The sequence below is a fragment of the Pinus tabuliformis genome, chromosome 2_2 (assembly GCF_031772625.1).
Source record: "Pinus tabuliformis cultivar Carrire ecotype Pingquan chromosome 2_2, CPIR1, whole genome shotgun sequence".
NCBI lineage: Eukaryota > Viridiplantae > Streptophyta > Pinopsida > Pinales > Pinaceae > Pinus > Pinus tabuliformis.
Window position 1 is genome coordinate 899857370 of NC_142300.1, and position 25924 is coordinate 899883293.

Consider the following 25924-nt stretch of genomic DNA (forward strand, 5'->3'; position numbering starts at 1 on the left):
TTAATTCCTCTTTTGCCGCTTTTTCCTCTATGGCTTACTTTATGAGAGCTTTCAGTGTCTTTCATAGTGGCAGCTTTGCTTTTATTCTCTATTTTACCGAGAGGACAATCCCTAAAAAGGTGTCCATGCTCATGGCATCTGCGACATCTAAATGGAATATGTTCATAATCAACTGTCTGAACCCATTCCTCGTCATAAACTTCCAAGATAACCTCATTCGGTAGGGCTCCAGAAAGATCCATTTCCACACAAATTAATGCAAAGGAACTATATTTTCCCCTTCTGGTGGCTTCAAGGACTTTGGCAAAACGTCCTAATTTATTTCCTACTGCTGTTAATGACTCAGTTTGGTAATAATCAAGAGGAAGGGAGTAAATCCTTACCCAAATCGAAACCGAAGTGAATGTCTCCTGCTCCGGGACAAAGTTCATCATTCGCGGCCTCATATAGAGGCCAACAGCTATGAAGAAGTAGGGCCCCCCTTCAAACACTTTGTCTTTGTCCTCAATATTTATGAAGACCACAGTGAAGAATCCATTTGACCCAAGATGTAGGTCAATGCTTCCTTTTGGTTTCCAATGATATTTAATCCATGTCTGTAAAGCTTTTTCAGTGGGCCATACTCCCATGAATTTACCAATGATAGCATAAGTCTGCATGTGTTCCCTGTGTGCCTGCAGAGCCGGATCATTGAGAACTACTTTGGGTCTGACTTCAGTTTTGGGTTTACATGGATCTGTCTGCACCTTGGTTTTTGCTCCTTGTTTCTTATCGTCTTCCTCCTTGTCTTTTGTGCTATTATTCTCCTTGGAAGTAATTCCCTCTTGCTCTTCTTTTATGCTTTCTTTCCCTACTTCAACAATACCTCTGATCTCTTCTATTGGCTTCTTACCTTGGCTGGCTATAGCTTGCTTGTAGGAGGGAGTGGAGGAGCTCCCTCCCTTGCACACTTCCATGGAGTTCAACATCTGCTAACCACTGTAAACCCTAGCTATTCCACCACCTCCATAGTCCAACCTTAGCCTTCGCAAGTGTTCTCAAGAAAACCATATTTTATATATATATATATATATATATATATATATATATATATATATATATATATATATATATAATTGTAATAAAAAAATTTAAAACAGTAAATTTAGTTTTATATAAAAATTATGACGTAAAAAAAAATCCTTAGATAAATTATCACAATAATAAATAAATAAACAAAATTATAAAATATTTAATTATTTTGTAAAATTAAATATTTATAATATTTTTCTTTTATTATTATTATGATGTGCATGATGTAATGGCTGGGGAGGATGGTTTTCACACCCCCCACCCAAGTTCGAATCCCTGCAGAGGGTGTAAAAATGTTGTATTGTGGAAAATGAGAGGGTCCCGCCGAAGCCTACAAAAAAAAAAAGAAAAAAGAAAAATTATTACAAAGTTTAAGTTAACTCAATTGATCTGAATTCCATTGTTTGACAATTATCAATATGTTGAATTTAAGCTTTTGTGATCCATATCAAATTTTTGAGAAGATTTTTTGGTGAAAATAACATTATAATACTTTTGCACTCATTGGTTCGAACGTCGACAAAAATATTATAATGTGATTTCCACAAAAAAAAATTTCTCAAAAATTATCAATAGAAAAAAAATCATAAAATATAAATAACTCACGAAAATAATAATTACGCCGTAAGGCGTTTCCCTCTGAGATTAACTCTCCAAATTGCTTTTGTGTCAAGATATGTGCCATTGGATTTTGGTGTTAGACGATTAGGTAATCCTTATCCGTTGATTTGAATTGAGCAAGGCCAGCGGCGACTGTTCGTTCCATCCTCCAATAACTGCGACTGTTCGTTCGATCCTATCTTCCAAACAAACCGTGAACCGACTTAATTTATTCTATCGATAATATTTTGCTGCATGAAGAAGGGTTTTCTTCATATTTTCAGGTTATGCAGTTGGTATTTCGAAGGCAGAGGCGCAGCAGATCATTAATCCCCTGCAATAACACTCCAGATTTGGCACTTGGAGGGCAGCAATTTCATGAAGAGCATTTTCTAGGAGAGGTGCAGAGAAAGGCCGAACACGGGGTAGGTATTGCTTTAAAGCCCTTTTATTACGGCGATTCGAACCTGGAACCTGCCGGGGCCGCCATGTGGATGCCCAAACCCAGCACTGTATGGATGCTTCCCGTTAACACGGATCTGACACCGGCTAAAAAGCAGATATGGACGACGACATCGGATGCCATGTACAGATCAATGTGCACGACTACATCGATTCGCCTCGCTAGCGGTGGAGGCGCGGGCGCAAGCAGGGCCGGTGGTGGGGGCTTGGTTTTTGCCGGTATGTCGTCTTCCCCCGTGCTGACAATCCCGTCCCTGATGCCGAGCAGAATCAATCTAGCAGGGATGGAATTGCAGAGCTCGTTTCTGGGTCCTTCGCCGCATGATCAGCACCTTGGTCTGGGTTTGGGCCTTGGAGGTGAGGGCCATATGGGAATTTATGCATCGCCCCTCAATTCCTACAATCCCGGACGATCCCAGCTGAATCATTACTTTGAACACACTCAAAATCCAAATCGAAATCCAAATACAAATTAAATCCACCAAGAAGACAACAACGACGATGAACAACCAGGCCAATAGCACGACAGCCATTAATGCCTACAAGGAGTGGATCCTATCCTATCCCAGATTCTGAGCATTCGCTCTGCAGCCCATTCTTGTCTTGTACATATAAAAGATTTAGTGTGGAAAGTCAGAGTTGTTATGTGTTAAATCGTGGGCGAGCGAAACCGTGGGTGAGTACAGTTATGTCTCCATGAGGTGTGTGCCCGCAGCAGCAGTAACAGGTCATCAACGTTGCCGATTTGGAGACATGGGAGAACTATTGTACCATTCTCTGCTGATTAGGCTACAGTTATAGCAAACCAGGTACTTAATTCCCTCGCATTTATTTATTTTCGCATTAGGGTTACTTTTATTTTATCCTGTTTTTAACTGAAACCCTCCGCAACTTCCGGGACTTTAATTTGCAGCAACGCAATTTCTAAATTGCGCTGTAGTCAAAGCACGTTCCAAACGAACTGTAATTTACGTAGAGTACTCAACTAAGTTATTGATACCAATGAACGTGAAATATTTTCATTTCTTACTAAACTTCAAAAACCAAGCACCAGATGATGTTGCGTAAACACATTGTACCTGTGCTCAAGCGCTCATGAGAGATCTTGATAGTGTAGAGTTATATGAGTTGCATTTGTAGGGGGTGAAAATGAGTTAGGTTGGGTACCGGAGAGAATAATCATGAACTGTTTAATGGTATAGAAATTAACAATAATGATTTTTCATAAGAATAGTCAGGAAAGAGAAGACAGAACAATCAGGCATTTCACTTTTCAGAAAGATCATGAGTGGCTATCAAATTATTATCACATTAAATTAAGTAAATTTAAAAATATATTTAAAAATTTAAAATTAAATTGTTATTAAATTCATAATTAGATTAGATAAATTTGAAAACAAAATCATAAATTTAGTTACGTAAATAACAAATTCTTAAAAATTTTCAATCTTCAAATAAATTTAAATGTGTAGATATTTTATTATTGAAAATTTTAATAATAAATTTATGATCAAATTAGATTAAATAAAGGTGTAGTTTAATTTATAAATAAAATGATTTTTTATGATTAATTTTTTAGTTAATTTTAATCTGACTGGTTTTTAAAAATTCTAGTTTAAAGTGTTTAATTTATATAATTCCAGTGCCCAAAAATTTGTCCAGGATGACAAATACATTTATGCATTCAAAACTGTATTTTAAATAACAAACAAACTTAAAATTATGTGAAAAAACTTTCTTCTATACATTAGACTAAACTTTAAATAAATATAAAAAAATATAAATTTACAAATATATATAAATATTATCTAAAATTCTATTTATAAATTCTAAAATATATATATATGTGATTGAAAACTCTATTCATAAATATAAAAGAGATTAAAAGAATATAAGAACATCTTTCAACTGTAAAAACTGAAAATAAAAAAATATATAAAACTAATTCAAAACCTTATAATAAAAAAATTAAAAATCACTTAAATTTATATACGACACATTTAACCGTCATCCGATTAGTTCAAATTTTAAGCAAAAAGCCAGAAATTAAAAATATATAAAAACTAGTTTAAAAACAGTATAGTGATTTGTATGAATTTTTTTGGTTTCTTCCCCTTCTTCAGACTTCAACGTAGGCGGTTACCTTCTAACTTCCTAGTTAGAGTTGACTGAGACGACGTATTATTTTTACCTCTAGAAGGGCGTTGGCCGAAACTATTTTATTTGATAAAATACTCTTTATTGGAAAATTACTAGTCTATCCACATAAAATAAAAATCTTACTACATGTTTAGAATTATATTAAGATTAATATGGTGAGAATGGGGGATGCTTGCAGGTGCAGCTGCGAAATTCTTCAGCGTTTCGTGACAAGTTGGGGTTAATATGGAGATATTTGTTGTCAGTTGACTGAGTCGACCTACAGAGAAAGTAGACGGAATTTACGTGTTTGTGTGTGGTGCCTATATCCTCTCTAGAATCAGTAGATCTGCAGTTTGTGTGTTTAGCAGCCCACTCATACATTAATTTCTGTGATATGGAGGTAGACTGGAGATGATTGATTTGTAATGTGCATACAGACATTAATTACAAAAATTAAGTCTATTTGTACTGGGGTTGGGTTAGATATAATTATGGAACCCTAATCTAACTTTCTTGGTGAAACAGAAGGTGAGACTGAATTCTATACTTTATTTTCCTTTCCCCTGCAGAGTGATCAAAACACGAGGATGATAGTTTAATTGCTATTCACCTCATCTTTGCACAGTGCATGTGATCGCTGATCATATATATATATATATATATATATATATATTATATATATATATATATATGTATATATATATGTATATATATATATATATATATGTATATATATATATATATGTATATATATATATATATATATATATATATATATATATATATATATAATGGAATAGGTTACTGCACTCTCAGAGAATATTGAGTATGAAATAAGAAAACTCCAAAGTTCATTTGACAAGGTATAATATACGAGCGTAGTGCATCGCGTGCTCCAAGGACAAACTGAAGCACGGTATAAGCAGTTCTCTCCTCCTCCTCCACCACCATCTCCTGCTCACCATTTTTAACCGGGCGAGACACAAAATTTTACAGTTTCTGAATGTTTTCTTATCATTTTATCTCACAGGAAAATTGGATCTTATATTGCCAAATTGTATTTTGGATTTTATATTGCCAAATTGTATTTGCAATTTGAGACAACGTGATTAATTACGTCGTAAGGCGTTTCCATCTCAGATTAACTCCCCAAATTGCTTTCGTGTCAAGATATGTGCCATTGGATTTTGGTGTTAGCCGATTAGGTAATCCTTATCCGTTGATTTGAATTGAGCAAGGCCAGCCGCGACTGTTCGTTAGATCCTGCAATAACTGCGACTGTTCGTTTGATCCTGCAATGACTGTCGACTATCTTCCAGCCGCGACTGTTCGTTCGATCCTGCAATAACTGTCCACTATCTTCCTTACGAATCGTCAACCGACTTAATTTATTCTATCGATAATATTTTGCTGCATGAACAAGTGTTTTCTTCATATTTTCAGGTTATGCAGTTGGTATTTCGAAGGAAGAGGCGTAGCAGATCATTAATCCCCTGCAGAGGATCAATGGTTTTCCGGGCTCAAATTTGTAAGGTAGATATCGTATTATTCTAATCTTACCCCCTTGCATTTGCATGACTTGCAAATGCCTGAGAGAGGATTTCGATGGAATTCATTCAATTTACAACAATTTAAACGTTCAGAAGGCTAACTATATATTTATGGCACTATTTTCAGCCGGTTCGTTGCAGCAGAAGTGTCGGAGAAACTATCCACATCTCAATTCACTATTTTCAATAACGGAGTTCTATAACGGAGTGGTGAATGTTTACGATATTCCTGGGGAGAAGGTCTTATTTTGATCCGAGCAACTCATATAATACATCAAGAAAATTTGTGTAAATTTTCATAAAACGATATGATTCTCTCATCTTTCTGCCTTTTACTTTATTTCAGACTGAGTACATTGCCATTCTTTGGGCAGGTTGAAGACATTATGAAGCTTTCCAGCTCCAATAGCTCGAGTAACAAAAGAACCTCTACAATTACCAGCCGCAAAATTGAAGAGATATAGGAACAGCAGCCTTCCAAATCTGCATTGAACGCTGTCAATGAAAATCAACCTCAAAAAGTGGCAGCAGGTAAGACATGTATGACACATATGGTCGATATCTAACCGATTCTCCATAAAAACGAAAACGAGAACAACTATAAGTGCTTCGGCTTTCTTTCTTTTTTTCAAAAGAGGGGTTAACTTTTGAAAAATCGAACAGTGATGCATTGATCTGATCATCACATAGAAAATCACTTAAAAGACAAAACGTTGGAGGCAAGGGCCAGGCGCTGTAATAAATTTGACCACCGCAAGCAGATAGCTTGGTATAATAAATTCTAATATTCTTCGATCATTGCAAATTTAGCCTCGCTTTTCTTTGGCTTTGAACATTAATGATATAGTGCAAAGAATCTGTAGAAAAGATAAATCGTTCAGAAACTCCAGACTTATCGATCTTGATGGATTGAGGGCGTACATAGTATTTGATCATGAAAAGTACCTGATTTCACAAGGTCTGTGGAGATCTGGATGCAGAAAATTTCACAAGGTCCTTTTAAGACTAATCTTTTTTCCACTTGAAGAAATTTCTTCTAAAGCAATTTTAAGGGCGTACATAGTATTGATCACGAAAAGTACCTGATTTTACCTAACTATTAAGCCACATCCTCTGGACTATATTCAACAGCTAATTTCAGGGCCTGTGTTTCAGATACAGAAAGAGAATGGTTGTGTTTACCATCGTAGTATACAATAAATATGTTTCGATCGTCTAGGGCTCGTTCTGTGTGCTTTCTTGCAAGACAACCCACTGTTCTGCACCTGTAATAGCTTCTGCAAGATCGAAGCAATAAAATATCAGTTAATCAAAGAGGCCAATTAAAGCGGAAAGAGTATCAGTATAGACAACCAAAAAAAAGTGAAAGAATGTAACAACAATATACATTGGATATGGATGGCCTAATATGGCCATCTGCGTCAATTTTACCCAAGAGAATTCATCCGATGGAATGTCCGCCAAATTCGCACTGGCAGCAGGTACTCTGATCATTCTTTTCACTCCCGAGGACCTGTATAGGCAATCCGAAAAGAAGTGAAACAATGTAACATGATCAATAAGACTCTCACTATATTTATTTACATAACAATCATGATATAATGATATACTCTGACTAACTGAGAAGGTCTTATTTTGATCCGAGCAACTCATATAATACATCAAGAAAATTTGTGTAAATTTTCATAAAACGATATGATTCTCTCATCTTTCTGCCTTTTACTTTATTTCCGACTGAGTACATTGCCATTCTCTGGGCAGGTTGAAGACATTATGAAGCTTGCCAGCTCCAATAGCTCGAGTAACAAAAGAACCTCTAAGATTACTAGCTGCAAAATTGAAGAGATATAGGAACAGCAGCCTTCCAAATCTGCATTGAACGCTGTCAATGAAAATCAACCTCAAAAAGTGGCAGCAGGTAAGACATGTATGACACATATGGTCGATATCTAACCGATTCTCCATAAAAACGAAAACGAGAACAACTATAAGTGCTTTGGCTTTCTTTCTTTTTTTCAAAAGAGAGGTTAACTTTTAAAAAATCGAACAGTGATGCATTGATCTAATCGTCACATAGAAAATCACTTAAAAGACAAAACGTTGGAGGCAAGGGCCAGGCGCTGTAATAAATTTGACCACCTCAAGCAGATAGCTTGGTATAATAAATGCTAATATTCTTCGTTCATTGCAAATTTAGCCTCGCTTTTCTTTGGCTTTGAACATTAATGATATAGTGCAAAGAATCTGTAGAAAAGATAAATCGTTCATAAACTCCAGACTTATCGATCTTGATGGATTGAGGGCGTACATAGTATTTGATCATGAAAAGTACCTGATTTCACAAGGTCCGTGGAGATCTGGATGCAGAAAATTTCACAAGGTCCTTTTAAGAGATTCTGAGCATTCGCTCTGCAGCCCATTCTTGTCTTGTACATATAAAAGATTTAGTGTGGAATGTCAGAGTTGTTATGTGTTAAATCGTGGGCGAGCGAAACCGTGGGTGAGTACAGTTATGTCTCCATGAGGTGTGTGCCCGCAGCAGCAGTAACAGGTCATCAACGTTGCCGATTTGGAGACATGGGAGAACTATTGTACCATTCTCTGCTGATTAGGCTACAGTTATAGCAAACCAGGTACTTAATTCCCTCGCATTTATTTATTTTCGCATTAGGGTTACTTTTATTTTATCCTGTTTTTAACTGAAACCCTCCGCAACTTCCGGGACTTTAATTTGCAGCAACGCAATTTCTAAATTGCGCTGTAGTCAAAGCACGTTCCAAACGAACTGTAATTTACGTAGAGTACTCAACTAAGTTATTGATACCAATGAACGTGAAATATTTTCATTTCTTACTAAACTTCAAAAACCAAGCACCAGATGATGTTGCGTAAACACATTGTACCTGTGCTCAAGCGCTCATGAGAGATCTTGATAGTGTAGAGTTATATGAGTTGCATTTGTAGGGGGTGAAAATGAGTTAGGTTGGGTACCGGAGAGAATAATCATGAACTGTTTAATGGTATAGGAATTAACAATAATGATTTTTCATAAGAATAGTCAGGAAAGAGAAGACAGAACAATCAGGCATTTCACTTTTCAGAAAGATCATGAGTGGCTATCAAATTATTATCACATTAAATTAAGTAAATTTAAAAATATATTTAAAAATTTAAAATTAAATTGTTATTAAATTCATAATTAGATTAGATAAATTTGAAAACAAAATCATAAATTTAGTTACGTAAATAACAAATTCTTAAAAATTTTCAATCTTCAAATAAATTTAAATGTGTAGATATTTTATTATTGAAAATTTTAATAATAAATTTATGATCAAATTAGATTAAATAAAGGTGTAGTTTAATTTATAAATAAAATGATTTTTTATGATTAATTTTTTAGTTAATTTTAATCTGACTGGTTTTTAAAAATTCTAGTTTAAAGTGTTTAATTTATATAATTCCAGTGCCCAAAAATTTGTCCAGGATGACAAATACATTTATGCATTCAAAACTGTATTTTAAATAACAAACAAACTTAAAATTATGTGAAAAAACTTTCTTCTATACATTAGACTAAACTTTAAATAAATATAAAAAATATAAATTTACAAATATATATAAATATTATCTAAAATTCTATTTATAAATTCTAAAATATATATATATATGTGATTGAAAACTCTATTCATAAATATAAAAGAGATTAAAAGAATATAAGAACATCTTTCAACTGTAAAAACTGAAAATAAAAAAATATATAAAACTAATTCAAAACCTTATAATAAAAAAATTAAAAATCACTTAAATTTATATACGACACATTTAACCGTCATCTGATTAATTCAAATTTTAAGCAGAAAGCCATAAATTAAAAATATATAAAAACTAGTTTAAAAACATTATGGTGATTTGTATGATTTTTTTTGGTTTCTTCCCCTTCTTCAGACTTCAACGTAGGCGGTTACCTTCTAACTTCCCAGTTAGAGTTGACTGAGACGACGTATTATTTTTACCTCTAGAAGGGCGTTGGCCGAAACTATTTTATTTGATAAAATACTCTTTATTGGAAAATTACTAGTCTATCCACATAAAATAAAAATCTTACTACATGTTTAGAATTATATTAAGATTAATATGGTGAGAATGGGGGATTCTTGCAGGTGCAGCTGCGAAATTCTTCAGCGTTTCGTGACAAGTTGGGGTTAATATGGAGATATTTGTTGTCAGTTGACTGAGTCGACCTACAGAGAAAGTAGACGGAATTTACGTGTTTGTGTGTGGTGCCTATATCCTCTCTAGAATCAGTAGATCTACAGTTTGTGTGTTTAGCAGCCCACTCATACATTAATTTCTGTGATATGGAGGTAGACTGGAGATGATTGATTTGTAATGTGCATACAGACATTAATTACAAAAATTAAGTCTATTTGTACTGGGGTTGGGTTAGATATAATTATGGAACCCTAATCTAACTTTCTTGGTGAAACAGAAGGTGAGACTGAATTCTATACTTTATTTTCCTTTCCCTGCAGAGTGATCAAAACACGAGGATGATAGTTTAATTGCTATTCACCTCATCTTTGCACAGTGCATGTGATCGCTGATCATATATATATATATATATATATATATATATTATGGAATAGGTTACTGCACTCTCAGAGAATATTGAGTATGAAATAAGAAAACTCCAAAGTTCATTTGACAAGGTATAATATACGAGCGTAGTGCATCGCGTGCTCCAAGGACAAACTGAAGCACGGTATAAGCAGTTCTCTCCTCCTCCTCCACCACCATCTCCTGCTCACCATTTTTAACCGGGCGGGACACAAAATTTTACAGTTTCTGAATGTTTTCTTATCATTTTATCTCACAGGAAAATTGGATCTTATATTGCCAAATTGTATTTTGGATTTTATATTTCCAAATTGTATTTGCAATTTGAGACAATGTGATTAATTACGCGTAAGGCGTTTCCATCTCAGATTAACTCCCCAAATTGCTTTCGTGTCAAGATATGTGCCATTGGATTTTGGTGTTAGCCGATTAGGTAATCCTTATCCGTTGATTTGAATTGAGCAAGGCCAGCCGCGACTGTTCGTTAGATCCTGCAATAACTGCGACTGTTCGTTTGATCCTGCAATGACTGTCCACTATCTTCCAGCCGCGACTGTTCGTTCGATCCTGCAATAACTGTCCACTATCTTCCTTACGAATCGTCAACCGACTTAATTTATTCTATCGATAATATTTTGCTGCATGAACAAGGGTTTTCTTCATATTTTCAGGTTATGCAGTTGGTATTTCGAAGGAAGAGGCGCAGCAGATCATTAATCCCCTGCAGAGGATCAGTGGTTTTCCGGGCTCAAATTTGTAAGGTAGATATCGTATTATTCTAATCTTACCCCCTTGCATGTGCATGACTTGCAAATGCCTGAGAGAGGATTTCGATGGAATTCATTCAATTTACAACAATTTAAACGTTCAGAAGGCTAACTATATATTTATGGCACTATTTTCAGCCGGTTCGTTGCAGCAGAAGTGTCGGAGAAACTATCCACATCTCAATTCACTATTTTCAATAACGGAGTTCTATAACGGAGTGGTGAATGTTTACGATATTCCTGCGGAGAAAGTCTTATTTTGATCCGAGCAACTCATATAATACATCAAGAAAATTTGTGTAAATTTTCATAAAACGATATGATTCTCTCATCTTTCTGCCTTTTACTTTATTTCAGACTGAGTACATTGCCATTCTCTGGGCAGGTTGAAGACATTATGAAGCTTTCCAGCTCCAATAGCTCGAGTAACAAAAGAACCTCTACAATTACCAGCCGCAAAATTGAAGAGATATAGGAACAACAACCTTCCAAATCTGCATTGAACGTTGTCAATGAAAATCAACCTCAAAAAGTGGCAGCAGGTAAGACATGTATGACACATATGGTCGATATCTAACCGATTCTCCATAAAAACGAAAACGAGAACAACTATAAGTGCTTCGGCTTTCTTTCTTTTTTTCAAAATAGGGGTTAACTTTTAAAAAATTGAACAGTGATGCATTGATCTGATCATCACATAGAAAATCACTTAAAAGACAAAACGTTGGAGGCAAGGGCCAGGCGCTGTAATAAATTTGACCACCGCAAGCAGATAGCTTGGTATAATAAATTCTAATATTCTTCGATCATTGCAAATTTAGCCTCGCTTTTCTTTGGCTTTGAACATTAATGATATAGTGCAAAGAATCTGTAGAAAAGATAAATCGTTCAGAAACTCCAGACTTATCGATCTTGATGGATTGAGGGCGTACATAGTATTTGATCATGAAAAGTACCTGATTTCACAAGGTCTGTGGAGATCTGGATGCAGAAAATTTCACAAGGTCCTTTTAAGACTAATCTTTTTTCCACTTGAAGAAATTTCTTCTAAAGCAATTTTAAGGGCGTACATAGTATTGATCACGAAAAGTACCTGATTTTACCTAACTATTAAGCCACATCCTCTGGACTATATTCAATAGCTAATTTCAGGGCCTGTGTTTCAGATACAGAAAGAGAATGGTTGTGTTTACCATCGTAGTATACAATAAATATGTTTCGATCGTCTAGGGCTCGTTCTATGTGCTTTCTTGCAAGACAACCCACTGTTCTGCACCTGTAATAGCTTCTGCAAGATCGAAGCAATAAAATATCAGTTAATCAAAGAGGCCAATTAAAGCGGAAAGATTATCAGTATAGACAACCAAAAAAAAGTGAAAGAATGTAACAACAATATACATTGGATATGGATGGCCTAATATGGCCATCTACATCAATTTTACCCAAGAGAATTCATCCGATGGAATGTCCGCCAAATTCGCACTGGCAGCAGGTACTCTGATCATTCTTTTCACTCCCGAGGACCTGTATAGGCAATCCGAAAAGAAGTGAAACAATGTAACATGATCAATAAGACTCTCACTATATTTATTTACATAACAATCATGATATAATGTGTTATCACTGAAAATGCTGTAGTTAAAAATTTTTAGCCTGGCTTAAAGAGTGGGTGTTTTCGCAGCGCCTGAATTCTTTTCAGCAGTTTCGCAGCGCTACCTGTTCAAGTGGTTTCGTAGCGTGCTACGAAACTGGGGATTTGTTCGAGTTTTCATTAAAGGCCCAGACTTCAGGGGTTAAGCCTTGTATTCAAATGCATGAGAAGGATGGAAGCGAATGATTAAAGTGAATTATTAACTGGAACTACATCAGCAATATAAATCAAGGTGGTAATGGAGAAGTGGCTCAAGGTTTTGCTGCCTTTTCTAATACACCGGTTGCTTATTCTGTTTCCTCTTAGTCTATCATTTCAATGTTCACATAATGGTTGAAGAATGATTTGTCACCTTAAATACTGGTATTTGTGAGATCCCCAGAAGATTCCTCTGTGAGAGCAAAAATTGCAGCAGTTGCCACATTAGATGTCCTGGCAAAGAAATTTGTAGGGAACTTTCCCAGTACCTTTAGTGACTGTCTTAGTCCTGTTGTTGCAAATCTCACAGCAAATGATGTAGCCCTTTCCTCAGGTTGCTTGCATTGCATAGCTTCTTTTGTTACTGAACTTGGGCCACAAGTATTGGCTCATCTTCCTCACATTATTAAATATATCCTTAAGAAGACATGGCGGGTTTGCTTGTCTTCATATAAAGAGGCAACAGTGTCTAAGATGGCAAACTTTGAAGGGAACACAGCTTCTGGGGGAGCCTTTTTGATCTCTGTTCTTAGTGTTTTAGAAGCAATTGTGCAGAAGTTGGGCGGGTTTTTGAATCCATACTTGGAAGAAATTGTTGGTCTTTTAGTGTTGCATTCACAATTTACTACTGACTCAGGTTCAACAATATGCACAAAGGCTGCTTCAATCTGCATTCTCATGTCTGAAAAGATCTCAGTGCGGCTTTTGCTTGATCCGATTGTTAGAATTTATGGAAAGGCTGTAGAGAATGGAGAAGCTTCTGTTTCAGCCATTTTTGAAATGCTAGCAGTTGTCGCTTCTAAAATGGACAGACCATCTGTTGTAACTTATCATGCAAAAATATTTGAGTTATGTCTGATAGCTTTGGACCTTCGTCATATGTTTTCGAGCCTCTTACACTATTATGGAGGATTGAACCCGCGTTATCAAAGGCAAACAGAGCGAAAAGTTGTAGAAGGACAATGGGATTTCCAAGAGCTAAGGCCGCTGCATTACTTGTATCATTTTGTCCGACAATATCCATATGGAGGAGGCGAAGGCAGATATGAAGAATGCAGTTCTGAAAGTGTTCATGTCGAAGATCGAGGAAGCTAAAAGCCAGAACCTTATCAATATGAAGGTTGAATCAATTTTGGAAGATTTGTCTTCGGGATTATTAGAGTCTATGAAGAGACACGTCTTTTGGTCCCGTGGCAAATTCATGGAATAGCTTAATGTATGGGCGCAAGTGTTTGATGAAACAGACGTATCTCATTATCATCGTGGCCTAGCTTCATAAGACCTCTTTTTCTACGCAAACAGGTGGCAGGGGTGATCAATAGTCACTGTTGTTATAATGAGACATCTGGAAATTATGTTTCCAGGAAAATGATCAAAATGCGTATCAATTCTGTTTTCAGCTTCCCAAATTATCGGCTTTTATTGGAAGCACGCCAGAGAAACTATTTTATAGGAATGACAACCTTGTTTCAAGTGAAGCAGTTGCTGGAACCCGCGCTCGAGGACATAATAGCATGGAGGATTTACAGATTGGACTATTGATTTCTTTGTGCACCTGTAGCAAAAAGGTTAAATCAATATGCTAAATATGTAATACAAAATTCAAAAGCATAGCAATTTGGGTAGCCTGTAATGTAAACGGCTCTACATAATAGGTGGTCGATTCCCTAAATGTCAGTTGAATACCAGAGAGTTGTTGATGGATTGAGGTCGATTTGATTACTCTGTGTTTACTGTCGGTTGTTGGTATAATCGTTGTGGACCTGTGGTTGTTATATGCATTGAATGGAGCATATCATGGTACCGGTGAATGAGGGAGGTCGAGAGCGCCTGATGAATTAATGTGTTGTTGTGTATGAAAGTTGATTGTCATGTGGTTGTTTGAACAGAGTGTCTGCAAGCTGAATTTCTTATACCTGAAGGATGATGGATGGGCAAGCAGATGATGACTCACAATATAAAGATGGGGAATACAGAAATCTAATTCTTATTATTGGGATGAAGACAATACTATTCAACGGGTTAACTATCAGATAAAACGGGAAATATCAACCATGAAGTTGATTAAGCATCCAAATGTTGTCCAGCTGTATGAGGTCATGGCCAGTAAGACAAGAATTTACATTATACTTGAGTTTATATCTGGAGGCGAGCTCTTTGACAAAATAGTTAACCATGTAAGGTTGAAGGAAGATGAAGCAAGGAGATACTTCCAGCAGCTTATTAATGCTGTTGATTACTGCCATAGTAAGGGTGTCTACTATAGGGACTTGAAGCCAGAAAATTTGCTTCTGGATACATATGGAAATCTTAAAGTATCAGATTTTGGCCTAAGTGCACTGTCCTAACAAGTCAGGGATGACGGTTTGCTTCACACTACTTGTGGAACACCCAATTATGTTGCTCCTGAGGTCATCAATGATAAAGGTTACGATGGGGCAACTGCAGACTTGTGGTCATGTGGTGTCATCCTATTTGTTTTAATAGCAGGTTACTTGCCTTTTGATGATCCAAACCTTATGACATTGTATAAAAAGATATATAAAGCAGATTTTACGTGCCCTTCATGGTTTTCTTCTGATGCAAAGAAATTAATTACAAGGATTTTGGACCCAAACCCTAAGACACGAATTACAGTACCTGAGATTTTAGACAATGAATGGTTCAAGAAAGGTTATAAGCCACCCAAGTTTAATGAAGAAGAAGATGTAAATCTGGATGATGTTGATGCTGTTTTCAATGATTCAGAAGAACATCTTGTTACAGAAAAAAAAGGAAACAAAACCAGAGGTGATGAATGCATTTGAACTTATCTCCATGTCCCAGGGTCTCAATCTTGGCAATCTCTTTGAAATGGACATGGGTATGGTTAAGCGAGAAACGAGGTTTGCATCTAAACGCCCTGCAAACGAGATAGTATCAAAAATTGAGGAAGCTGCAAAGCCTCTTGGATTCAATGTGTAAAAGAGAAATTACAAGAAGAAGATGCAAGGTTCAAAGACTGGAAGAAAGGGTCATTTGAATGTAGCTATAGAGGTATTTGAAGTAGCTCCTTCTCTTTTTATGGTTGAAGTCCGCAAGGCTGGAGGTGATACCTTGGAATTTCACAAGTTTTACAAGAACCTTTCGGCAGGCCTAAAAGTATCTCCAGAAAGCAGAGGAATCCGGGCATGCTGTTTGAGTTTGTTTTTAGGAAAAGCTATTGACATTGAAGCCTGGCAGCTAAACAGGATTATTTGCAAATTGTTGTTCATTTGTTGGAATGAGGAAGATCATTAATAAATGTAGCACAGTGTTAGCAGAAAACCAGTGAGGGGGACTGTGTTTTTAAATCACACAGCAGTTTCGTAGCGCGCTACGAAACTGCTGTAGGTGATGATTTAAAGCGCAGGGCAGCTAGTGTGATACTGTGAGCAGCTAGTCTGACACGGTGAGCGGGAGTTGAGGAAGAAGAACAGTTGTCTATCAAATACCACCTACAGCACATCAGAAGCCTGGCATCATTCCATATTTGGGGTTATTAAAACATTTGGGAGCAGGCTGCTATACTTTAGGAGAATGTTGGGAGACAGAAGCCGATAAATAGGAGCACACCTTCTGGTCATTAAATGAGCTATCAGCGCTTTCAAGCATCCCAAGTCAGCATCCATTGCATCTGTAGCTCAGCCATATCAGATTAATCGAAGGAGGACAGCTGTCAAAGCATTCAAGAAAGCATCCAGCATACGAGGAGAATGGAATTATTATTTTAGTTTGATTAGGATTGTGTGTAATTACAGTTCAGCATGTTTGTAATTAATGCATTAGTTAGAAGCATGTAGGAGGAGTTAATGGGGCATTCGAGTTCATTCTAGAGAGGAGGAATGTATTCCTATATATGGTGAAAACTAGGATGTAATAGGGGTTGGATACTTTATAGAAAAACAGTGTTGTTTTGGGCCATTGTAAGACCTTTTTGACAGTAATAGTAAAACAGAGTTATTCTCTTCTCAAGATTCTCGAAGGATTGTCATGTTCAAATGTAGTGATGGTGTTTTATACTTTATGTTATTTTATAGTCTTGTTGTATGCAATCACTCAGAATTCATAATTATATGCTCTGACTTCCTGTGTATTCAGCAAGCTATGTTTTGGTGGAGTATGTTTGACATGTAATGCTAAGAGCCTTGATTTCCATGAGATCACTGTGTTTTCCTTGTTTACTTAATATTATAGACTCCATAGACCAATGAGAGCCAGTTTGATGTATTTCCAACCAGTTATGCTTTCATAAGTGAATAAAGAGTTAGCCATCTAGTGTTTGAAGGATTTTATCAAGAGTTGTGAGAGAGCCCTCTCTGATTAGGAAGGCTAATTCGTAATCTAAAGTATGGTCTGAAATAGTTACATGAAACCTGGCTTGGTTGCAGCCCCTAGTACTGGTTTTGTGATAACATTTTGGTGCGTCTGCCGGGAGCTTAAGATTGAATTTCTGAAGGTAGCAGGAGTTCAAATGATTTTCAAGGCTGCAAAACTACCTTGGCGACTCCATTGTTGAAGAATTCAAAGTTTATATATTCATGGTGATTCCACTGGAGTTATGAAAGACCCAGAAGCTGCCCTCCTTTGTTCAAGGTATGCATGCATAGATTTCTCAGGAATTCATGGTTTCCCAAACCATTTTCCCAAGGATGCATACTTTCTAAGGAATGGTCCAAAATTTAACGGTGAAGATTTGAGTTTAACCTTGGATCATATTTCAGATTTCTGTCATTTTGCTGAGCTTCTTAGAGTTAAACATGAGGATGTTTGCATAAGGTTATTTTATGATTCACTCCAAGGGAAATGCAAACAGTGGGTTGAATGCTTGCCTGCCAAGTCCATTAAGTCATTGCCAGACTTTTGGCTTATGTTCTTGGAGGAATGGATAGATAGGACAGAGGTGGTGGCAGAATCTCCCTCAGTTGAAGGTTTTAAACAATGGAATAGTGATCATAGTACAGAAGAAACTAATGAATCTTTTTCTTTGTCCTTATCCTCATATCTGAAATCCTTTGACTGCAAGTCAGAGGATAAGATGAAATTTTTTGATGAATTTGCCAAAGATATTGAGAAAGAAATTGAAGGTTTAGAAGGACAAATTCAGGCATACAATTTTCATGATCATGATTATTATTCCCAGAAATTTTTTATGACTGAACGCAAGGAGACTATGCTGGTTCCCCTCTCTTTTACGATTGAAGAACTGAACACTGTAGTTGAAGATCAGTTTGCACAGCTGGAAAGTTTCGAGGAAGGACAAGCTGATCATGTGTTTTGGGATCCTATAGCTGATTACATGGAAGAGTTTTACTCTCCAGTGTTTCAGTTTTCCTATGAAGACCAGAGACTATTTCAGTGGCAGTGGTCTTTACACTATCACATTGGATCCGAAATCCGATACAGTCAGAGACAATTTCAGTGGTAGCGGTCATCACACTATCACATCGGCCCTGAACTCCGGGACAGTCAAAGAAATCAAATATCAGATGAGGCTAATGATTGGCTGCATTGGAAGTTTCATATTGATTGAGCTGAAGAAGTTGAAATGGTTAGGGTAGGTAGGTAGGTAAATTTCAAATAAGCTCAAAGTTGGCTGAGCATTTATTTTTCAGTAGCAGTAGTTTCTTTCTCCTACAGTCATGCTTGTCAAGCAAATTTTTGTTTGTCACAAATGGATAAGGCACTGGAGCTGCATGTTCTTAGCGCACCACAAGGGAACACTATCCCTAGTGGAGCCACTGTTATCACTGAAAATGCTGTAGTTAAAATTTTTTAGCCTGGCTTAAAGAGTGGGTGTTTTCGCAGCGCCTGAATTCTTTTCAGCAGTTTCGCAGCGCTACCTGTTCGAGTGGTTTCGTAGCGTGCTACGAAACTGGGGATTTGTTCGAGTTTTCATTAAAGGCCCAGACTTCAGGGGTTAAACCTTGTATTCAAATGCATGAGAAGGATGGAAGCGAATGATTAAAGTGAATTATTAACTGGAACTACATCAGCAATATAAATCAAGGTGGTAATGGAGAAGTGGCTCAAGGTTTTGCTGCCTTTTCTAATACACCGGTTGCTTATTCTGTTTCCTCTTAGTCTATCATTTCAATGTTCACATAATGGTTGAAGAATGATTTGTCACCTTAAATACTGGTATTTGTGAGATCCCCAGAAGATTCCTCTGTGAGAGCAAAAATTGCAGCAGTTGCCACATTAGATGTCCTGGCAAAGAAATTTGTAGGGAACTTTCCCAGTACCTTTAGTGACTGTCTTAGTCCTGTTGTTGCAAATCTCACAGCAAATGATGTAGCCCTTTCCTCAGGTTTCTTGCATTGCATAGCTTCTTTTGTTACTTAACTTGGGCCACAAGTATTGGCTCATCTTCCTCACATTATTAAATATATCCTTAAGAAGACATGGCGGGTTTGCTTGTCTTCATATAAAGAGGCAACAGTGTCTAAGATGGCAGACTTTGAAGGGAACACAGCTTCTGGGGGAGCCTTTTTGATCTCTGTTCTTAGTGTTTTAGAAGCAATTGTGCAGAAGCTGGGCGGGTTTTTGAATCCATACTTGGAAGAAATTGTTGGTCTTTTAGTGTTGCATTCACAATTTACTACTGACTCAGGTTCAACAGTATGCACAAAGGCTGCTTCAATCTGCATTCTCATGTCTGAAAAGATCTCAGTGCGGCTTTTGCTTGATCCGATTGTTAGAATTTATGGAAAGGCTGTAGAGAATGGAGAAGCTTCTGTTTCAGCCATTTTTGAAATGCTAGCAGTTGTCGCTTCTAAAATGGACAGACCATCTGTTGTAACTTATCATGCAAAAATATTTGAGTTATGTCTGATAGCTTTGGACCTTCGTCATATGTTTTCGAGCCTCTTACACTATTATGGAGGATTGAACCCGCGTTATCAAAGGCAAACAGAGCGAAAAGTTGTAGAAGGACAATGGGATTTCCAAGAGCTAAGGCCGCTGCATTACTTGTATCATTTTGTCCGACAATATCCATATGGAGGAGGCGAAGGCAGATATGAAGAATGCAGTTCTGAAAGTGTTCATGTCGAAGATCGAGGAAGCTAAAAGCCAGAACCTTATCAATATGAAGGTTGAATCAATTTTGGAAGATTTGTCTTCGGAATTATTAGAGTCTATGAAGAGACACGTCTTTTGGTCCCGTGGCAAATTCATGGAATAGCTTAATGTATGGGCGCAAGTGTTTGATGAAACAGACGTAGCTCATTATCATCGTGGCCTAGCTTCATAAGACCTCTTTTTCTACGCAAACAGGTGGCAGGGGTGATCAATAGTCACTGTTGTTATAATGAGACATCTGGAAATTATGTTTCCAGGAAAATGATCAAAATGCGTATCAATTCTGTTTTCAGCTTCCCAAATTATCGGCTTTTATTGGAAGCACGCCAGAGAAACTATTTTATAGGAATGACAACCTTGTTTCAAGTGAAGCAGTTGCTGGAACCCGCGCTCGAGGACATAATAGCATGGAGGATTTACAGATTGGACTATTGATTTCTTTGTGCACCTGTAGCAAAAAGGTTAAATCAATATGCTAAATATGTAATACAAAAGTCAGAAGCATAGCAATTTGGGTAGCCTGTAATGTAAACCGCTCTACATAATAGGTGGTCGATTCCCTAAATGTCAGTTGAATACCAGAGAGTTGTTGATGGATTGAGGTCGATTTGATTACTCTGTGTTTACTGTCGGTTGTTGGTATAATCGTTGTGGACCTGTGGTTGTTATATGCATTGAATGGAGCATATCATGGTACCGGTGAATGAGGGAGGTCGAGAGCGCCTGATGAATTAATGTGTTGTTGTGTATGAAAGTTGATTGTCATGTGGTTGTTTGAACAGAGTGTCTGCAAGCTGAATTTCTTATACCTGAAGGATGATGGATGGGCAAGCAGATGATGACTCACAATATAAAGATGGGGAATACAGAAATCTAATTCTTATTATTGGGATGAAGACAATACTATTCAACGGGTTAACTATCAGATAAAACGGGAAATATCAACCATGAAGTTGATTAAGCATCCAAATGTTGTCCAGCTGTATGAGGTCATGGCCAGTAAGACAAGAATTTACATTATACTTGAGTTTATATCTGGAGGCGAGCTCTTTGACAAAATAGTTAACCATGTAAGGTTGAAGGAAGATGAAGCAAGGAGATACTTCCAGCAGCTTATTAATGCTGTTGATTACTGCCATAGTAAGGGTGTCTACTATAGGGACTTGAAGCCAGAAAATTTGCTTCTGGATACATATGGAAATCTTAAAGTATCAGATTTTGGCCTAAGTGCACTGTCTCAACAAGTCAGGGATGACGGTTTGCTTCACACTACTTGTGGAACACCCAATTATGTTGCTCCTGAGGTCATCAATGATAAAGGTTACGATGGGGCAACTGCAGACTTGTGGTCATGTGGTGTCATCCTATTTGTTTTAATAGCAGGTTACTTGCCTTTTGATGATCCAAACCTTATGACATTGTATAAAAGGATATATAAAGCAGATTTTACGTGCTCTTCATGGTTTTCTTCTGATGCAAAGAAATTAATTACAAGGATTTTGGACCCAAACCCTAAGACACGAATTACAGTACCTGAGATTTTAGACAATGAATGGTTCAAGAAAGGTTATAAGCCACCCAAGTTTAATGAAGAAGAAGATGTAAATCTGGATGATGTTGATGCTGTTTTCAATGATTCAGAAGAACATCTTGTTACAGAAAAAAAAGGAAACAAAACCAGAGGTGATGAATGCATTTGAACTTATCTCCATGTCCCAGGGTCTCAATCTTGGCAATCTCTTTGAAATGGACATGGGTATGGTTAAGCGAGAAACGAGGTTTGCATCTAAACGCCCTGCAAACGAGATAGTATCAAAAATTGAGGAAGCTGCAAAGCCTCTTGGATTCAATGTGTAAAAGAGAAATTACAAAAAGAAGATGCAAGGTTCAAAGACTGGAAGAAAGGGTCATTTGAATGTAGCTACAGAGGTATTTGAAGTAGCTCCTTCTCTTTTTATGGTTGAAGTCCGCAAGGCTGGAGGTGATACCTTGGAATTTCCCAAGTTTTACAAGAACCTTTCGGCAGGCCTAAAAGTATCTCCAGAAAGCAGAGGAATCCGGGCATGCTGTTTGAGTTTGTTTTTAGGAAAAGCTATTGACATTGAAGCCTGGCAGCTAAACAGGATTATTTGCAAATTGTTGTTCATTTGTTGGAATGAGGAAGATCATTAATAAATGTAGCACAGTGTTAGCAGAAAACCAGTGAGGGGGACTGTGTTTTTAAATCACACAGCAGTTTCGTAGCGCGCTACGAAACTGCTGTAGGTGATGATTTAAAGCGCAGGGCAGCTAGTGTGATACTGTGAGCAGCTAGTCTGACACGGTGAGCGGGAGTTGAGGAAGAAGAACAGTTGTCTATCAAATACCACCTACAGCACATCAGAAGCCTGGCATCATTCCATATTTGGGGTTATTAAAACATTTGGGAGCAGGCTGCTATACTTTAGGAGAATGTTGGGAGACAGAAGCCGATAAATAGGAGCACACCTTCTGGTCATTAAATGAGCTATCAGCGCTTTCAAGCATCCCAAGTCAGCATCCATTGCATCTGTAGCTCAGCCATATCAGATTAATCGAAGGAGGACAGCTGTCAAAGCATTCAAGAAAGCATCCAGCATACGAGGAGAATGGAATTATTATTTTAGTTTGATTAGGATTGTGTGTAATTACAGTTCAGCATGTTTGTAATTAATGCATTAGTTAGAAGCATGTAGGAGGGGTTAATGGGGCATTCGAGTTCATTCTAGAGAGGAGGAATGTATTCCTATATATGGTGAAAACTAGGATGTAATAGGGGTTGGATACTTTATAGAAAAACAATGTTGTTTTGGGCCATTGTAAGACCTTTTTGACAGTAATAGTAAAACAGAGTTATTCTCTTCTCAAGATTCTCGAAGGATTGTCATGTTCAAATGTAGTGATGGTGTTTTATACTTTATGTTATTTTATAGTCTTGTTGTATGCAATCACTCAGAATTCATAATTATATGCTCTGACTTCCTGTGTATTCAACAAGCTATGTTTTGGTGGAGTATGTTTGACATGTAATGCTAAGAGCCTTGATTTCCATGAGATCACTGTGTTTTCCTTGTTTACTTAATATTATAGACTCCATAGCCCAATGAGAGCCAGTTTGATGTATTTCCAACCAGTTATGCTTTCATAAGTGAATAAAGAGTTAGCCATCTAGTGTTTGAAGGATTTTATCAAGAGTTGTGAGAGAGCCCTCTCTGAGTAGGAAGGCTAATTCCTAATCTAAAGTATGGTCTGAAACAGTTACATGAAACCTGGCTTGGTTGCAGCCCCTAGTACTGGTTTTGTGATAACATAATGATATACTCTGACTAACTGATAAGGTCTTATTTTGATCCGAGCAACTCATATAATACATCAAGAAAATTTGTGTAAATTTTCATAAAACGATATGATTCTCTCATCTTTCTTCCTTTTACTTTATTTCCGACTAAGTACATTGCCATTCTCTGGGCAGGTTGAAGACATTATGAAGCTTGCTAGCTCCAATAGCTCGAGTAACAAAAGAACCTCTAAGATTACTAGCTGCAAAATTGAAGAGATATAGGAACAACAGCCTTCCAAATCTGCATTGAACGCTGTCAATGAAAATCAACCTCAAAAAGTGGCAGCAGGTAAGACATGTATGACACATATGGTCGATATCTAACCGATTCTCCATAAAAACGAAAATGAGAACAACTATAAGTGCTTTGGCTTTCTTTCTTTTTTTCAAAAGAGAGGTTAACTTTTAAAAAATCGAACAGTGATGCATTGATCTAATCGTCACATAGAAAATCACTTAAAAGACAAAACGTTGGAGGCAAGGGCCAAGCGCTGTAATAAATTTGACCACCTCAAGCAGATAGCTTGGTATAATAAATGCTAATATTCTTCGATCATTGCAAATTTAGCCTCGCTTTTCTTTGGCTTTGAACATTAATGATATAGTGCAAAGAATCTGTAGAAAAGATAAATCGTTCAGAAACTCCAGACTTATCGATCTTGATGGATTGAGGGCGTACATAGTATTTGATCATGAAAAGTACCTGATTTCACAAGGTCCGTGGAGATCTGGATGCAGAAAATTTCACAAGGTCCTTTTAAGACTAATTTTTTTTCCACTTGAAGAAATTTCTTCTAAAGCAATTTTAAGGGCGTACATAGTATTGATCATGAAAAGTACCTGATTTTACCTAACTATTAAGCCACATCCTCTGGACTATATTGAACTCAAAAAGTGGCAGCAAGTAAGACTATGGTCGATATCTAACCGATTCTCCATAAAAACGAAAACGAGAACAACAATAAGTGCTTCAACTTTCTTTCTTTTTTTCAAAAGAGGGGTTAACTTTTAAAAAATCGAACAGTGATGCATTGATCTGATCATCACATAGAAAATCACTTAAAAGACAAAACATTGGAGGCAAGGGCCAGGCACTGTAATAAATTTGACCACCGCAAGCAGATAGCTTGGTATAATAAATGCTAATATTCTTCGATCATTGCAAATTTAGCCTCGCTTTTCTTTGGCTTTGAACATTAATGATATTGTGCAAAGAATCTGTAGAAAAGATAAATCGTTTAGAAACTCCAAACTTATCGATGTTGATGGATTGAGGGCGTACATAGTATTTGATCATGAAAAGTACCTGATTTCACAAGGTCCGTGGAGATCTGGATGCAGAAAATTTCACAAGGTCCTTTTAAGACTAATTTTTTTTCCACTTGAAGAAATTTCTTCTAAAGAAATTTTAAGGGCGTACATAGTATTGATCATGAAAAGTACCTGATTTTACCTAACTATTAAGCCACATCCTCTGGACTATATTCAACATCTAACTTCAGGGCCTGTGTTTCAGATACAGAAAGAGAATGGTTGTGTTTACCATCGTAGTATACAATAAATATGTTTCGATCGTCTAGGGCTCGTTCTGTGTGCTTTCTTGCAGGACAACCCACTGTTCTGCACCTGTAATAGCTTCTGCAAGATCGAAGCAATAAAATATCAGTTAATCAAAGAGGCCAATTAAAGCGGAAGAGTATCAGTATAGACAACCAAAAGAAAATGAAAGAATGTAACAGTAATATACGTTGGATATGGATGGCCTAATATGGTCATCTGCGTCAATTTTACCCAAGAGAATTCATCCGATGGAATGTCCGCCAAATTCACACTAGCAGCAGGTACTCTGATCATTCTTTTCACTCCCGAGGACTTGTATAGGCAATCCGAAAAGAAGTGAAACAATGTAACATGATCAATAAAACTCTCACTATATTTATTTACATAACAATCATGATATATTGATATACTCCTACTGATATAGTTTCCATCAGCCAGACTTTAAAACCAACCTGAAAAACATAAAAGAAAAATAAAATTTTCCAAGTCTCAGAAATTCTTGCAAAAGAGAGAAATTATCCTCTCGCTCATTCCAAATTAATATATAATAATAAAAAAAGTTAAATGAATATAGTTAATTTTGATTAAAATCATTATAAGATATTAATAACTTTACTATAATTACGCCGTAAGGTAGTCGGTTTTGTTCCTATGGTCGGTTTTATCATGTGTGGAGGCTTCACGACCTCTCTGCCTCTCAAGGAGAGTTCTCTATTTTATGGTTTTGGTTCCTATTCCTCTCTATGCTTCACTTGCCTCTATTCTCCAACCCTATTTCTAAATTCCATAACCGTGGTCACTCTGTATTGATTTTCCTTTGTCCTCTAGTCTCCTTCCCTTCTCC

General features: G+C 36.8%; 1 protein-coding gene and 2 pseudogenes across 1 annotated transcript; 2 read left to right on the plus strand and 1 right to left on the minus strand.

The window, feature by feature from the left end:
• Nucleotides 1-6924: 6924 nt before the first annotated feature.
• LOC149195916 (putative WRKY transcription factor 7) lies at nucleotides 6925-13411 on the minus strand. The gene is made up of 4 exons (XM_089408060.1): nucleotides 13225-13411; nucleotides 7549-7654; nucleotides 7213-7338; nucleotides 6925-7102 (listed from the first exon to the last, which is right to left on the minus strand). Exons 1-4 carry the CDS (start codon nucleotides 13409-13411, stop codon nucleotides 6925-6927), a joined length of 597 nt encoding a protein of 198 aa, XP_089264186.1.
• A 1661-nt stretch (nucleotides 13412-15072) lies between these two features.
• LOC149195917 (CBL-interacting protein kinase 32 pseudogene) lies at nucleotides 15073-19424 on the plus strand (annotated as a pseudogene).
• Nucleotides 19425-21091: 1667 nt separating this feature from the next.
• Nucleotides 21092-25924, plus strand: part of LOC149195918 (CBL-interacting protein kinase 32-like) — a 123591-nt pseudogene continuing 118758 nt past the window's right edge.